We start from the raw sequence: 15,469 nt of genomic DNA, 5'->3' as shown, positions 1-15,469 counted from the left end.
AGGTCCTGATAAATTCAAGACTTTAGAGGCAGGTGGTGTAAGAGACACGCACACACTCACGCTCACACACAAACCTTTGATTCCCGGCAGGTCAATGCTGGCATGCTCATGAATCCCAATGCCGTTGCGAATAATCCGAAGAGAGCCCTCCTTGAACGCACCCGAGCAGGTCACCAGCTGAAAGCAGCAGAGAAATACATAAAGACATGAACTGAGATGACAGATGTGATTTTTTTCTCTTTTTGAAATAGGGTTGATATGCAGTTGATCCTATTTTGTTTTACTATTTTCTCATTTCTACTTCTTCGTAGCCATTATGTTTGCATAAAATACAACTTAAATGTTATACAACTTTGGTTTTATTTTGTAGTTTTAAACATCATTAAAATATGTAATAATAACATTGCACTTACTAATTACTAATTAGTGAGTACTATCAGCAACATTGCTAAAAAGACACTGCAACTCATTGTTATCAGGTTGTCCCAAGAAGTCGCTTAAGATGCAGCGGCACGTGTATTGACAAGAACAAGGAAACTGGATCATATTACTCCTGTATTAGCTGCTCTGTACTGGCTCCCGGTAAAATACAGAATAGAATTCTAAATCCTTCTCCTGACTTACAAAGCAATTAATGGTCAGGCTCCAGCATATCTTAAAGATCTCATAGTACCTTATAAACCAACTAGAGCATTACGCTCCCAGACTGCAGGGTTACTTGTAGTTCCTAGAGTCTCTAAGAGTACAATGGGAGCCAGAGCCTTCAGCTATCAAGCTCCTCTCCAGTGGAACCAGCTTTTAGTTTGTGTTCGGGAGGCAGACACACGCTCCACATTTAAGAGTAGGCTAAACTTTCCTTTTTGATAAAGCTTATAGTTAGGGCTGGCTCAGATTTGCCTTGGATCAGCCCCTAGTTATGCTGCTATAGGCTTAGACTGCCGGGGGACACCTCCCTGCTCTCTTCTTTCTCTTCCTCTCTCCTCCCCTCCCTCTCTTCTTCTCCCTCTCTATCTGTATGCATTTATGTAAATGTATGTTACTAACTCATCATCCGGGGTATCATCCCGGAGTTTCTGTGTCTCATGTGGCAGGTTGCCACTGATAAAGTTTACGTCAGGATCATGAATCGTGGCTGCGCCTGCTGCCCTGGTCCTGCTGGACACCGGGAAGCCTTTTTGACATTTTCCTGGATTCATCCAAACTTTCTCTTTTTCAACACAACATCATTTTCTGTCAAATGTTGTATTTGTACTATGTTGTTTATCCTGTACACACGACATCTATTGCACGTCTGTCCGACCTGGGAGAGGGATCCCTCCTCAGTTGCTCTCCCTGAGGTTTCTTCCATTTCCCCCTTTAATTATGGGGTTTCTTTTAGGAAGTTTTTCCTTGTGCGGTGCGAGGGTCTAAGGACAGAGGGTGTCGTATACTGTACTGTACTGTCTGTAATGCACACTGAGACAAATATATAATTTGTGATATTGGGGTATATAAATACATTTGATTTGATTTGTCAAAGTTATATATTATTTTTAATTGTAGTTTATGATACAAGTAGTGACAGAAGTCAGCGTAGCACTAACAGTTGTAGAAGTAAAAGATTTCAGAATCAGTTTAAAGAAGAGCTTCAATGAGATTGCCAGTTCAAACCTGGCAACAGCGCTGAGATCCAACACCCTGAAGGTATATTCTTCTGGTGTCGCCATTCAGACTGGAGAGCATCAGAATTGTATTTATTCATCCAGTGATGGCACGCCAACAGGATTAATATCTGATCCCATCAAATCTCAGTTTATACTGCCTGCCACCCAAAAGCTTCATCCTGGTGGAAATAACCACTGTGATCCCAGCAACCCATCTAACTGCCCCCAAGTGTGTCATCAAATGCGCTCACACTCTCATGGGACTGACTAGATCCAGATTATTGGACTATAATACATTATGTTAGTGTATTTGTTATCATTTTAATTTATCAGTCATAAACCCCAACCTGGTTTGCAGTCCGGTTATATTTTTGCCCTGCAGCTTGTGCATCAATCTCGTCTAGGAATGCGTTTGCACCAATTAACCAGGTCAAATGCTCTGTGGATTTACTGCAAATAGCAAATTAAAACCATTATTGGATTTAGTTCTGGGACCTAACAGACTGAAATGAGCCAGAGTGTGTGTGTGTGTGTGTGTGTGTGTGTGTGTGTGTGTGTGTGTGTGGTGTGTGTGTGTGTGTGTGTGTGTGTGTGTGTGTGTGAGAATACTGTCCGTGGCTGATCGTGTGCTGGTCTGGACCCAGAGAGTGGCTCTGTGGCGCTCTAGTGGACTGCTGCCTTTGGAACCACATCAAGTACCCTGAGGCCTGGTATCAAACCCTGCCAAGAAAACCTTCTGTACTGTCCCTCTCTTGTTACTTCACCGTTTCATCTCCCTCTGCCTCAATGATTCGATACAAAAGGAGGACAAATGTTCAAATCAAGAAAGGATTTTGTCAAACTATTATTTTAGAAATACGTCAAAGAACGAGCCAAAAACAGGCAGATTCATTAGGCATCTGGTTTCATTTAACATAAAAAGGAATTCTAATTTTGATATTACAGAAACAAGAAATAATTCCTTTACTGTGTAGATGAATGAAATTGTGTCAGATTGTTACCTTTTAAACTGTACAGGGTTGTATTGCATTATATTTACAAAACAAACTGGTTGACAACTGCTAAATAAACCAAAGTACACGGAAGTGCTTAAGATAATGGATTTTTCGGAGACACACAGACAGGGAACGACAGAGACAAAGTCTTCACTGTCAGTTTTAAAGGGTGGAAATATTATTATTGGAAATAAGAGGCACAGCAATCTGCCATTTTTTGCAATGGAACAAGAAAGCCAGAGATGTATTTTAACAATCAGGTGTAGTGCAGTGCAGCTAAATCATATCTAGCTGCAAATAAGATACCAGGCCTAAGTTAATGCCAGGTGTACAGGGACCACTGTCAACAAAAAAATAGACCAGACAAAAGAAGAACACCCAGACTGCCTATTAAAAGCCACAGGAAACTGTGTATTTGATGTCAGCAAGAATCTCCTGAATACTTGCACCCAGCCATTCTGGCCCGTGGCAGCTTTCTGCTGTAGTATGTTGCATGCTTAATTCTGCTGACGAAAACACTGTGAACACGATTCAAGAAGCCAGCCCGTATTGGCAGTGTAAGCCCAGACTCCCTGAAGGTTGTGACGAAGAGGATGATAAAAAGAAAAACACAGATGGAGGTTCATCATAAGCTATAAAGTGCATCCAGTGACGGTTGAGACTGTGTTCTGTAATCACCATGTCATGTCTACATCTTCTGGTGAACGCCCCAAGACACATTTTATTCTATCTGAATGATATGCCTTAAATGTGAAGCTGGAATATAAACACTTGTTATGCCTTTCCTGCTTTGCTGGTGGCAAACATAATTTACTTCTTCACAAAACTAAAAAGGATTTAGCTTTGTTTTTTTACCTGGCCCTGGCCCTGCCTCTCCAGGTCCACTACACACATGTCCACGATGGGCCCCAGATTAGTGAACGTCTCCATCACGCCCACATATGAACCCTGGTCATTGCTGTCCACGTTGAGCTGCGGAGAAACAAACAGAACCCTGTTTTTAAATCAATGTGAAAGGATGAGGGTACGTAGTGAACAGAAGTGAGACACGAATAGACTTCTGTTAAAGACTTTTTACTAAAAGTTTAAGACATCTAAATGCAAATGTGAAAGGGTACTTCAAAACATTTCAAAATAATACATTTCAAAAGAGGGACCAAATACTTTGTAACACTCCATCCCACTTTACGAAATAATTGCACTGCCTGCAGCTAGGGTTTCATGTCACAACTATCACGGCCAAAATAATTGGGATTCATGATATTAAACCGATAATCATCAGAAAACTCTGGCAACATGGCAACAACACTTGGAATCAATTTACCTTGGGATACATCTTTTTTTAGTAAAAATCCTTTTTAGTGAAAAACAGTTAAACTATTGTATATAAAAAAAGGTAATTATAAAAAAAGTCCGCTGCATAAATAAAGGATAAATAAATAATAGCAGCATTGTGTGACCAGTTACAAGATAATCTATTTTTACTGACATAACAGCTTTACGGAACTATTCAAACATTAATAAATCATGATTTAATGATCGTAGACGATGGGAATATGTCTCTTGCAGCTTACCTTCACTAACTGGGAGTCGCCCAGTCTGGAGCCCACAAAGACCACACCATTATCCAAGTAGGTCAAACACTCAGCGATGGATGTCTGTCATTGGAGAGAGACACAAAAAACATCTCAGTCTCTTTTTGGCAATGCTAGCAGCAGCATAGCTCAGGGGATGAGCTATGCTCAGAATCCATCTGTCAGGGAGTCTGTCAGGAGTGAAACTTTGCTAATCACAGTTTCTCAACCAACAGTCTAAACTCCAAAGATATTCAGTTTATTATCATATGTGAAAAAGAAAAAGAAGTCTTCACATTGGAGAAGATGGAGACTCGAATGACTAATCAATTAACAAAATAGTTAATTAATTTTCTGTCAATGCACGTATTTGTCACGGCAGCTCTAGTCCACACTAATGCAGATACATCTGAAAATGCATTTTCTCTCCACTTCACCTTCAAATCACATTAAGTTGGCACTTACAGAGCTTTGTCTTTGGCCAGAACTCTGAATTTAATAAGTTAATAAAGCTGAACACACATATGCATAACAGTGATCTGACAATTTCCATAATAAGTTTGTTTGTGCTTAGCAAATAGAAGTATTTGTTTGCTGCCCTTCACGTCATAAACTTGTACGCCAAATGATGTTGCTTTTGTTTTTATTGTTGGCCAAACACAATGAGCCATCACTTTAGACTCTGGTAATTTCAGATGAGAAACCACTCATTATTTCTTTCGCATAAAGTATTACTCAAAAATAATAATTGGCAGATTGCTTGATGATGAAAATAATAATCATTTGCAGCCCAACCTTAGTAATTGTCTGACAGTAACAACAGGAGTGAGGACAACTCTGCTCCGTTAAATTAAAACAAATTAAGTCCTAACCATGACGGTAGGATAATGGTATTAATGCAAAATATTGTTGTTTGGCAAATGGAAGAGAAAGTAGTTGAAAGAAAATCCTATTCTTTTCAAAAGTTCACTTTTTTTGTAAAGTGATGTAAAAAATCAAATAAAAAAAAGAAGATAGAACTCATTAAAACAAATGATATACACCATCATCAGTGTGAACCTAGTCTTACACTATTATTATTATATTGATACACAATAAAGAGACGTTTCTTTAATGCAGGGCTGCTGCTGCCTGTCGAGTGAGCAGACTGCTCCTAAGGATAAAGTTAAGAATGATTTAAAAAGCAATCCGTCTCTAGTTTAGCAGTCCTACTCTGCTTGATTGTTTCTAGCTCCAGCATCATTCAGCGCCATTTTACCTTTCTAAACTCCTTGGTAAGTCATTAGAAGAAGGTGCCACAAGCCAAAAGCTGTGTGTCTCTAACCTGAGATTAAGCATTGTGCACAGTATTGACATACATGTCTAAATCAACTTAAAAGGGATAAGTCACACCATGGCAAGCTGGCAACAAAGAGGTGGGATCATTTTATCTCATCTTCTCTGCAAGTGTAGACTGATCCCTTAGCTCCTGTCAGGGTTATAAACTATTAAGGAGTCGATCGTAACAAAGAAGGTACTGAAAGGAAAAGGCAGCAGGAGGAAAATCAACAGGCAACAGAAAGGGTGGTCGAGCCCGGTAGAGAGAATCAGATGGGAGAAATGCCAGAGGAAAAGCAGGTGGATAAAGGCAGTGAAGACAGACGGAGATAAAGAGACCTAAAGAATAGGATAAATAGAACACCTCTCCGAGCAGCTCCACATGCAGGTCTTTGAGCGCCACTGTGCCGTCCATTAGCTCCTCCTTCTCCAGCAGCAGCATAAACAGGCGTCCCTCCATGTCCCCCAGCAGGTAGCGAGAGCCATTGGGGTCCACCCGATTGTGACAGACAATGGTGCTTTGCTACAAATGAGAGTGGGACACAAACAAATGGTTAGAATATAAAACGGAAAGTGGAGGAGCTGCAAAAGCTCCCTGAATCACATAATAAGTCTTCATCCTCACCTCATGCATTATCTATTATGAGCCTGTCCATGTATGGCCACAGAGACCCACGTCTTCACAATGTTTGTTTTACATCTACCCTGGAGTGTCCCCAACGTACAAGTTTAAATCTGACTTACAGAGCTACAGACCGTTCACGTTTGTCTGACTAGAAAAGCACAGATTAAACAAGTCTGCCTGCCGTCCCGTCCGGACCCTGTCTGCACGGCAACCAGAGTAATACAAAGGTTCAGAAACTTAGATTGCTCCATGGACTACAGGAACTACAATCTGAAGGTTCATTTCAAATGTACTGTGACGTGTGTGTGTGCGTGTCTATATAGATAGACTATATAGATACAATACTTACAATTAGAGCCCGAATGATACTGATGTTTTAATATTTATTTTGATATTTAAGTTTTAAATCTGATTATTCATTGGCAGATATTCATATTTTTACATAAGCACATCACAGAAACAAGCATGTTGATATAGCCTAGATTGAGTTCCATTCAGTATTTTAAACTGGAATTATAATTAATTTGTTATTTTAAATACTCAGATTTAAACTTTTGCACAAAGTTGCACGTGTGAAACAATTTACATAAAAAAGATGCAGCAATATTACATAACTGAGCCAAAATATGTAGTGAGAAGGACGAATGGTTGAAAAATAACTTGTCAGTGCTCTCTGGAGGACAAGTTATGCAACAGCAACACTTTCTACATTTCCTGAAACATCTTTAGTATTTGTGTACTGGAATATCTTGTGACTCATCAGCTTGACATTTACGCTGATACCGATATATGTGTGATAAGCAAATACTGGTTCATAGTGGCAACCTGGCTAATTATATGATTTCAGACTTTTGTGGCTTCGTTCAAAACTCTGAAAAGAAGCTTTGAATGTAAACAGTGAGATTCAGTACAGCCCTATAGTCAGAGTCACTCTCTGCTTTCAGTCCTGGTTAGGATTGGGCTGCCTCACACAACATGAGCCTAACCAGACTGTTACACCAACACATGAACAAAGAGCTTTGCACTGGAGTTGGAGAAGAGCCAAAGTCTCGACCATCAGCTCTTTAGAACAGACGTTATGTTTGGAATTGGCATTAAAATCACTGACTGAGCTTCCTCTACTTTTCCTTCAATAGAAGCATTTGTTTTTGTTGTCGTCATCTACAGTACATGCCGAGTCAATTTCTCACTTGATCGAACCTTCACAAAACTTATTTTCATAATCCTCCTGCCTGTGGTAGTTTACATCTTCTGTAAAACGTGGATCGACTTTCATTTTCACAAACCTCTAGCATCCCTCTCTCTCTCTCTCGACTGACTGGCAGGTAATTAGCTTGTTAGATTCCACAAGCGAAACCAGTCTGCTGTCCGAACATAGACCAGTATTTTATGAGCTCAGAGACACATTCAGCAGACCGCCATGCTGGCAGAATCTTTGATGTCTCACATTTGTGTTCCACGTCTGTGCTCATGAGTGACAATTTATTAATTAGCTGCCAAAAATGTTGTTTAAACATCAAACAATATTCTTCTGTGTCCTTGACAGTGCTGGAAGGAGCGTGTTTCAGCTGAATACTAATGTTACATTAGGTGTGGGGGGGGAGTAAAACCTTATTTAGAATGGGGTTTTAATTGTCACATAGCAACAGCAGACGCCCCACTACTTCTTCCCTCAAACATCTGCTGAGCAATGTTGTCGCAATGCTACTGTGAAAATAGAGTTGTAACAGAGACATGACAGCTTGCAATGCAATAGTGAGCTGGGTTAGCATGCAGGTTGGTTGGGGCTTTTAAAAAGACAAAACCAATCAGCAGGACTCAGAGATGAGCCGGCAGACAACAATGAGACAACAGCCGGTTTGCAAGCAGTTTAAGCTACACATGTGTTGCATTTTAATTTGAGATGACGGTGTCATGGAAAGGACAACTTTGTGGTGCAGCTACACAACACTCGACATGAAGTAATGTTACATTTTATGGACGCTTAGTTTTCTACTAACTTGCATATTGATATTTGGGTTGCTTTCTGAAGTGGTACTGAATACCACCGAGTGCAGTTTGCACAAGTGGAGATTTGCTGTTCCCTGTACTGTAATAGAAAGCACTGCTTTATGAGACCCTATTACCGGTACTTAAACATACACAAAACTAGAATTGTGTTCGTAGTCCAATCAGCAGGAGCAGAATCCCAATCTGTCGCAGCCCTCACATCCAAGAAAAATAAGATAATTATTCATTAAAAACTTTCCCCATCTGTGACACATATTTGCTGGAGAGAGAAATACAGAGGATACAATTTAAAGAGATAACAATAGAGGGTTTCACAGCTGGGTTTTTTACAATTTCTACAACCAACCAATTGACAACTGTTAGTTACAAATAGCTGACGCTACAGTTTTTCCACGTGTCTCGAACTCTATAGCAGGCAAACACAAAGTACCTCAAACTAAATGTAGGAAACTTCATTATTTTGGAATAACAATTTCAAGTATCTTATTCTTGCACGGTTATCTAGACAGTGGATCATTGAATGTTTACCTGTAAGATGCTGAGTGAAAACACATAATTGGTGAATGCATAGAGTTTGATATTGCATAAACCCATCACCCCTATATCAGACTGATAGCTTTGTTATCAACATACCCAAGAACTCGGGAAATACTTTTTTTTACATAAATAAAGTCAAAACAAAGCTTGTTAACTCTAAATTAAAAGCTATTACATCTGAACAACTTGTGTTCTTTCGAAAATGTATAAGACCAAGGTACAAAAAATGATCGAGACAGTGAGAGCAAATTCTCTAATTATTAAAGCAGGGGGCTGTTGAGAAGCTCCTTAAGGCCTTGAGCTTTGTTACATGTGAGCAGAGCCGTACAGACTGCAACTTAATCGTGATAAGAGAACATTAAAAGCAGTGGTGCGTGAGGAGTTAAAGTCATCATCACAGCACTTAAAAACCTGCCTTAAAATGCCCCTTCAATATCAATCACAAGATTCATAACAAATAAACCAACACGTACACCTTAGGGTCTCCTAAATGTAGCAAAATATGGTTTATACGTTAATAAACATAAACGGATTGTGATGACTACTTTTACTACCACCATTTTTATTTCACTTCATTATTCCAAGGAGCTATGCACCTGGGACTCAATTTCCCACAAAACCTCCGTTTAACAAAATTCTGCTGGAGCCTCTCCCACCCTCTGGATATTAAGTGAATATGCTTTATATGAAAAATGATAACAGTCCGATCCTAATGACTATTAGGAAGAGTCAATATAAAAGGAATAGAAATGGGATGGAATAGTATGCAACACATTTATATATAGAAAATGTTCATTGCTTATACGAACCCTTCCATCATCACACCAGTAGAATGATTTACATGACATGAGGCTAAAGATCTGTAGTTTACTTTACCTCCCAATTGTGAAAGTAAATAAATCATTGTTCACGTAACAAAAACATAAAATTAAATAAAATTAAAATAACATTATTCTTGGTGTGTAACTAGTAATTGTGAAAATCAATTCTACACAACTGCAACTGAATGAAAAATTATCTAAAACTGAAGAGTTTAGAAAGAACTACTTTTTAATGAGACAGATGACATTTATCAATATTAGATATTATTATTAGACGTCTTTACCTTGATAGTAGGTGGCGCAATGGCCAAGTATTTGTCTCCATTGTGGTAGGTGATGGACTCTTGTCCTATGATTATAGCTCCACCAAATGGCTCTGGCACTAAAATACAAGCATTTTGTACAAGTTTAGACACAGACGTACAGTATGACACAGTGTGTTCGACACAGGGATACATTTAATAACCTTTTCATTATCAATTACATTCAGAGATTTATTAAAAAAATAATAATATTAGATAAACACCTTAATGAACATCAGTATACAAATACACAATATAAAATTGCCGATGTTAGCAAGAATGCTAATTGACATTCGTAGTTCCATCAAATATACATTTTAGATGTTTTCTATTGTGGATAACATTTGTTTTCATGTGGATTTTCTATTTTTGTAACTAAACCAGTTTGCCAGTGTTTACTGAAAAGCTGCTGACTTATCAGATATGGGGAAAAAGGTTTGTGTTTGAATAATAATTGGTAAGACTCAATTTTACCAGGTCTTTATTCAAAAGTTTTCCAGATGGGTAAAATCCATATAAAAAACAAGTCAACAACTAAAATCCACTGATAACAATATCATGAGCAGTGCTTTATTTCCTGTTGATTTACTAACTGATTAATTGAATAATAATTTCAGTATAAGCTCTGATTACCTGGGATGACCATAGATGCCTCTGCTTCTACGTTCTCCTGTTTCCAGGGGCCCTTGTTGAACTCCTTCTCCCTCAGAGAAACCTCGTAGGTCTTCACATGGCGCCCCTGGGGGTCCTATGATGCACAAAAATGTCTTGAGTGAGGACAACATGACATTATGTCGGGAGTATAAATACAATTAAAAAGGTTCCCTGTGGAGTTTTAGACCTCTAGTTTGCGTTATGCAGCCGTTTTCTATGAATGGATCCCTGTTTTCTTTATTGTGTGTGCAGGTGACATGATGCACACTCCTCCCAATGTTGTCACACTGTTCCACAGGTGGCGCTAACACAACAAAGATATGCTGCAATGCCCAGCAAAGGCAGGCAAGAAGGATACTGCAAACTAGTAATCATGGATGTCAACAATGCTGGATTTGAAAAACTTTTCAGAATCAACACGTTTGTTTTAGACCTCAAGTATACACACAACGAGTAACATGAGTAGCACTGAATGTAAACATAACTATTGTTTTTTTACAGGAAAACTCCACAATTGCAGCTTTAAACTTCACCATCAAACAGGTGTTTTTCTCAGATGTTGCTGTATAGTATCAGGTCTTCTTGATGATTGCTGGATGGTGATCTGACATATGTTTTTCTTGTTGTTTTTATGTTACATACCTTTTTGGAGCAGGTAATACAAGACAAATGTTTGTGTGAACGGTCAATAAAAGTTTTATCTTATCTTAAACGGCTGCTTAACTGCTGTCACACAATATTTTACCATCACTATGGGCTTTAAGAGAATACTTCACACAATAAATGCAAATATCCCACCTGTACAAATTTACCAACAGTCTTTCCTATTCCAGGATTTGTAAAGCTTAAGAGTAAAAAAAAAAGCACTTTATATAAAAAAAAAGTAATTAAAAACCAAAACTGTTCAGACTCTTGGAGCCTCTATCATCACAAATATAGTTTACAGAATTCCTTTATACCCACAGCAATCAATGTAATTGTCACTTTATTTATTATTCTTATTATTGTTGTTTAACCAGCTGTTCATATTAACTATTGCATGTTATGATCATGATTATTTAATAGTTAGCTAGCTCCTGTCTGCTCTGTATCTAGGGTGAGACGCCAGGAGACAACAAACAAATATGATGACGGGATTGTTTCATTTCAAAAGAAACGTGTAGATGATCTTGAATAGTTAAGCATTTTTAAAGGAGAATATTCAAATTCAAGCATATTTCTAACCTTGAAAACATAACTGTTAAAATTAAGCATTTTCCAAACTTCCAAGACTTTGTACTGAACCCTTTGTATTCCCTTAAATACACACTCCCACTCCCAAGTCCCACTCCTCCTACAGCACCTGGTAGATGAAGCAGACGGTTGGGGCCTGGCAGCCATACAGGAAGTGAACGTCGATGACCTGCAGCTCCTCCAGTCTGATGTTGAAGGCCTTGAGCTCACGGTTGTCCCGGTCCAATGGGATCACCTTGAACAACCCGTCATACAGCCGCAGGCCAATCATACGACACTCTGGGTCTACAATTCCAATAATACCGGTTTCTGACGGACGCCCGATACGATCCTGCAAAACAGCATTTGGTTTGGAAAGATTAAAGCAGGAGACTTTTGCCAGACTGCTGTTAAATAGCTAGTAAGCCTTTATCTGCCTTTATACTTCCTTTTAGAATTCCACAACTTTGCTGATATAAACCATATTAAAGAAAAATAACAACCCTGATTAAAAGAAAAAGCACAAAATATTCTATTAACATTTGGTTGAATTTAGACAGTCTAACTGAAGTTTGATTAATGAGGGTCTATGAATTTCAAGAATCATATTTCTGTCTCACCTGGACATTTCCGTGGGCGCGAGTGATGATGTCGATGCTATCCCCGTTCTGTTTGTATTCTAGGATGCAGGCGTTGTACTTGGATGTGAGAATGAACAGCAGGTCTTTGCTCTCACCCTGAACAAATGGATAAAAAGACACCAAAGTCATCCAAAAACCAAAACACTCAGAGGACTGCTTTCCAATTTTCATTCCACCAGCCTCATTAGTAGGGACGGACTTGACCCGTCTATGAACCCACTTAACAATGAACTGCAACTATTATTCTGGGATTATTGTCTTTTTTCTTAGCCAACAATAATAACAACCACTAATACTTGGCATGTGTCGTTTTCCTTTTCAAACTTCTTTTATTAAAAAGGTAAACGCACACTAGGTGGCACAGACGTCCGCCAGGTACAACATAGAAGAATATTTGAGTGGAGAACCTCGGTTTTTCCCCCCCGACTCAGACTGCAAGGATGTGACACTGGACGACCAACTGTCCATCAGTGCCAGCATCGCTGCAACAGCCTGCTCCTGCAGATACACTGTTTACAACATCAGGAGGATACGTCCCCTACTGACCCAGAAGGCGACGCAGGTTCTGGTCCAGGCTCTTGTCATCTCACGTCTTGACTACTGCAACTCCCTCCAGGCTGGACTGCCTACATGTGCCATCTGACCTCTACAGCTCATCCAGAATGCAGCAGCCTGATTGGTCTTTAACCTACCCAAGTTCTCCCACACTACACCGCTCCTCCGCTCCCTTCACTGTTTACCAGTAGCTTCCCAAATCTGCTTCAAGACTCTGGTGCTGGCCTACTGCCACACACCACCTCTCACTCTCACTCACACTCACACACACACACACACACACACACACACACACACACACACACACACACACACACAGACACAGACAGAAACTCACCTTAGGCCTGAAGAGCTCCATGACAGCAATCTTTCCATACATGCCCACCTCCTTGACGGGCCTCAGCCCCTCTGCTGTGACCACATAGATCTCCAATCGTGTGTTTTTAGCTATGAGCAGATTGAGGTCTTCCGCAGAGGTGAAGTGACCTATAGACACACCAACATTTACAATATGTTAATTACACTGTTGTGGAGGTGGGAGTATCGGAGGAAAAGATGACTGAGAATAGGTTGATAAATATCAGCAAAAGGTGTGGAGAACAACATTGACAATATTAAAAAAAATAGCACATTTATTGGTGCTTCTAAAAGATATCAAGACTAGGGCGGCAACTAACAATTATTTTCTATGTGAATTATTGCATTAGTTATGACTTTTTCTGTCACTTTATGAAGAGTCACAAATTAAAACCCCCATCATAAAGTGCCTGCATCCTAATCTGTGACTGTAAAGTAAAAAAACTAATATTTTGAGGTTAAAAGTATTATATATAAACTAAAATATTCTATTTTACTATAGGAATGTAAAACAGAGAAAAGCCACAACATTTGATAAACTAACCAGGCTGATTTCACACAGCTACAACAATCAGATAAGTTTAGAAACTTGTACCACAGTTATTACTGAAGCAACTAGTTCATTGATCAATTAGATGGTCTATTGTAGTGATGGATTAATAGTAATTTATCAAGTGAAAACCCAAACAATTACTTGTTAGTAAATGTGTAAATGTAAGTCAAACAGAAAAAAACTAATTTAAGACATCACTTTAAGCCGATGACTGATGGGCATGTATTATTTCTGTACAGTAAGTCAGTCAATTAAAAAAGTTATTTAAACATTCAATCAGGAAAAGAAGATAATAGTTGCAGATTTTATATCTTTATACTGTCAATATCTGAACATTTCAGATCACAACAGTATGTTGGAACTACAAGGAAGGCTGGCAGTGAATCATTGTCTTACAGAGATATAGGAATAAGTAGAGAATGCAAATCGTTAGCATCATATATTATTAAAAGGAATATTGTTTAAAAATGAAAGGTTACTTTAGACACCGCACTTAAGACAGTCATGTCATGTGCACATGTCAAAATGTCACATTAATGTCGCTTAAGTAAAATGTGTTGAACGCAAATGGAGCCTGGATTATTTTAGCATCACATAATTCAAAAGAGAGATGCGAGATGATTCAATAATACCACCTACAGTCTTAGTTTCACCATCAGTATATTCACATATGTTGCATTTAGTGGCCCATATACGTTAGATCAAACGACGACACCAGCTTTTTGATCATGTTTCAGACAACGCAGACTGCTAAACACCACCTGCCTGCATGTTTCATGCAGTTTGAAATAGCTGTGCAGTGATATGACAATGTTCGTGACCAAACACGACACAACAACAGCTAACGTTAGATCCGAAAGAAGAACCAACAAAAGGTTCAACCGGACCGTATGTGCGCTGGAATAGACATGATATGAACAGAGAAGAGACGTGCGTGTGTGATGACTTGCATGCATAGAACTATGCCTGGAAGAGCAAGTAAACATTTGACTTAGCAAAACAGCAGCTAGCGGCTGCTACAGGCCCGTCTGGAGCTCTTTACTTGCAGCGCGGGAGCTCAGCTAGCACGCAGGTGGCAAACGTTCAACCACCACACAGAAAAACAACACACCGTGGACATTTACCTGTGACGCAGGCGTTAACTGCCGTAGGTTTCTGGGCGGTTACCACGTAGTTGTACGACATTTTGACAACAACAAAAGACAAACACAAGAGTAGTGTTTTTATCTCACACAAGTGACAAAATCATTGATAATAAAACTTCCGGAAGTAGTTAGCTGAGCCGTTTAGGCATGGAGCATAGAAATGTAACGGCAGCGCAAGAGCGGTCACTCTGAGTTACAGCGCCCCCTCTGTCGCGGAAGCCTGCTGGTCTCAAAAGACTCCTCTGTAGTTTAGTTTTAGTTTAGTTTAATTTAGTTTAGTTTATTAGAGACACGTGGTAGTGAGCTGACATAATTAGCTAATAAGCTATTTTTCATCTGTAGTCCCAGGCAAAGGTGTTACAAAAGGCTTCCTAAAATACATCAAAACTAAAACTAAAACACGGCATGCAGGTTAAAGATTGGAAAAGGAAACACAGTTGTTATAAGCATTCGTGGAATATATAGGCTACATAAAGAACCACATTGCAGGAAATATAGATAGCAGCAGCAAAACGTTGTGTATGCATA

At 39.2% G+C, this 15,469-nt stretch overlaps 1 protein-coding gene across 1 annotated transcript in view; it reads right to left on the bottom strand.

The window, feature by feature from the left end:
* ddb1 (damage-specific DNA binding protein 1) overlaps positions 1-15,116 on the bottom strand; it is a 39,368-nt gene extending 24,252 nt beyond the window's left edge. Inside the window, exons 1-10 of the mRNA XM_029461240.1 lie at positions 14,921-15,116; positions 13,224-13,372; positions 12,311-12,427; positions 11,821-12,042; positions 10,458-10,572; positions 9,807-9,904; positions 5,894-6,052; positions 4,213-4,296; positions 3,494-3,610; positions 75-177 (exon numbers count right to left, since the gene is read on the bottom strand). Coding sequence (XP_029317100.1) covers positions 75-177; positions 3,494-3,610; positions 4,213-4,296; positions 5,894-6,052; positions 9,807-9,904; positions 10,458-10,572; positions 11,821-12,042; positions 12,311-12,427; positions 13,224-13,372; positions 14,921-14,981 — 1,225 coding nt within the window. The 5' untranslated portion in view covers positions 14,982-15,116. The remainder of the gene's footprint in view (positions 1-74; positions 178-3,493; positions 3,611-4,212; positions 4,297-5,893; positions 6,053-9,806; positions 9,905-10,457; positions 10,573-11,820; positions 12,043-12,310; positions 12,428-13,223; positions 13,373-14,920) is intronic.
* Positions 15,117-15,469: the final 353 nt, after the last annotated feature.

The sequence above is a fragment of the Cottoperca gobio genome, chromosome 3, assembly GCF_900634415.1.
Source record: "Cottoperca gobio chromosome 3, fCotGob3.1, whole genome shotgun sequence".
In the NCBI taxonomy this organism is placed as follows: Eukaryota; Metazoa; Chordata; class Actinopteri; order Perciformes; family Bovichtidae; genus Cottoperca; species Cottoperca gobio.
Note: the sequence above shows the minus strand (reverse complement) of the source record. Positions and strands in the feature narration are given on the sequence as shown.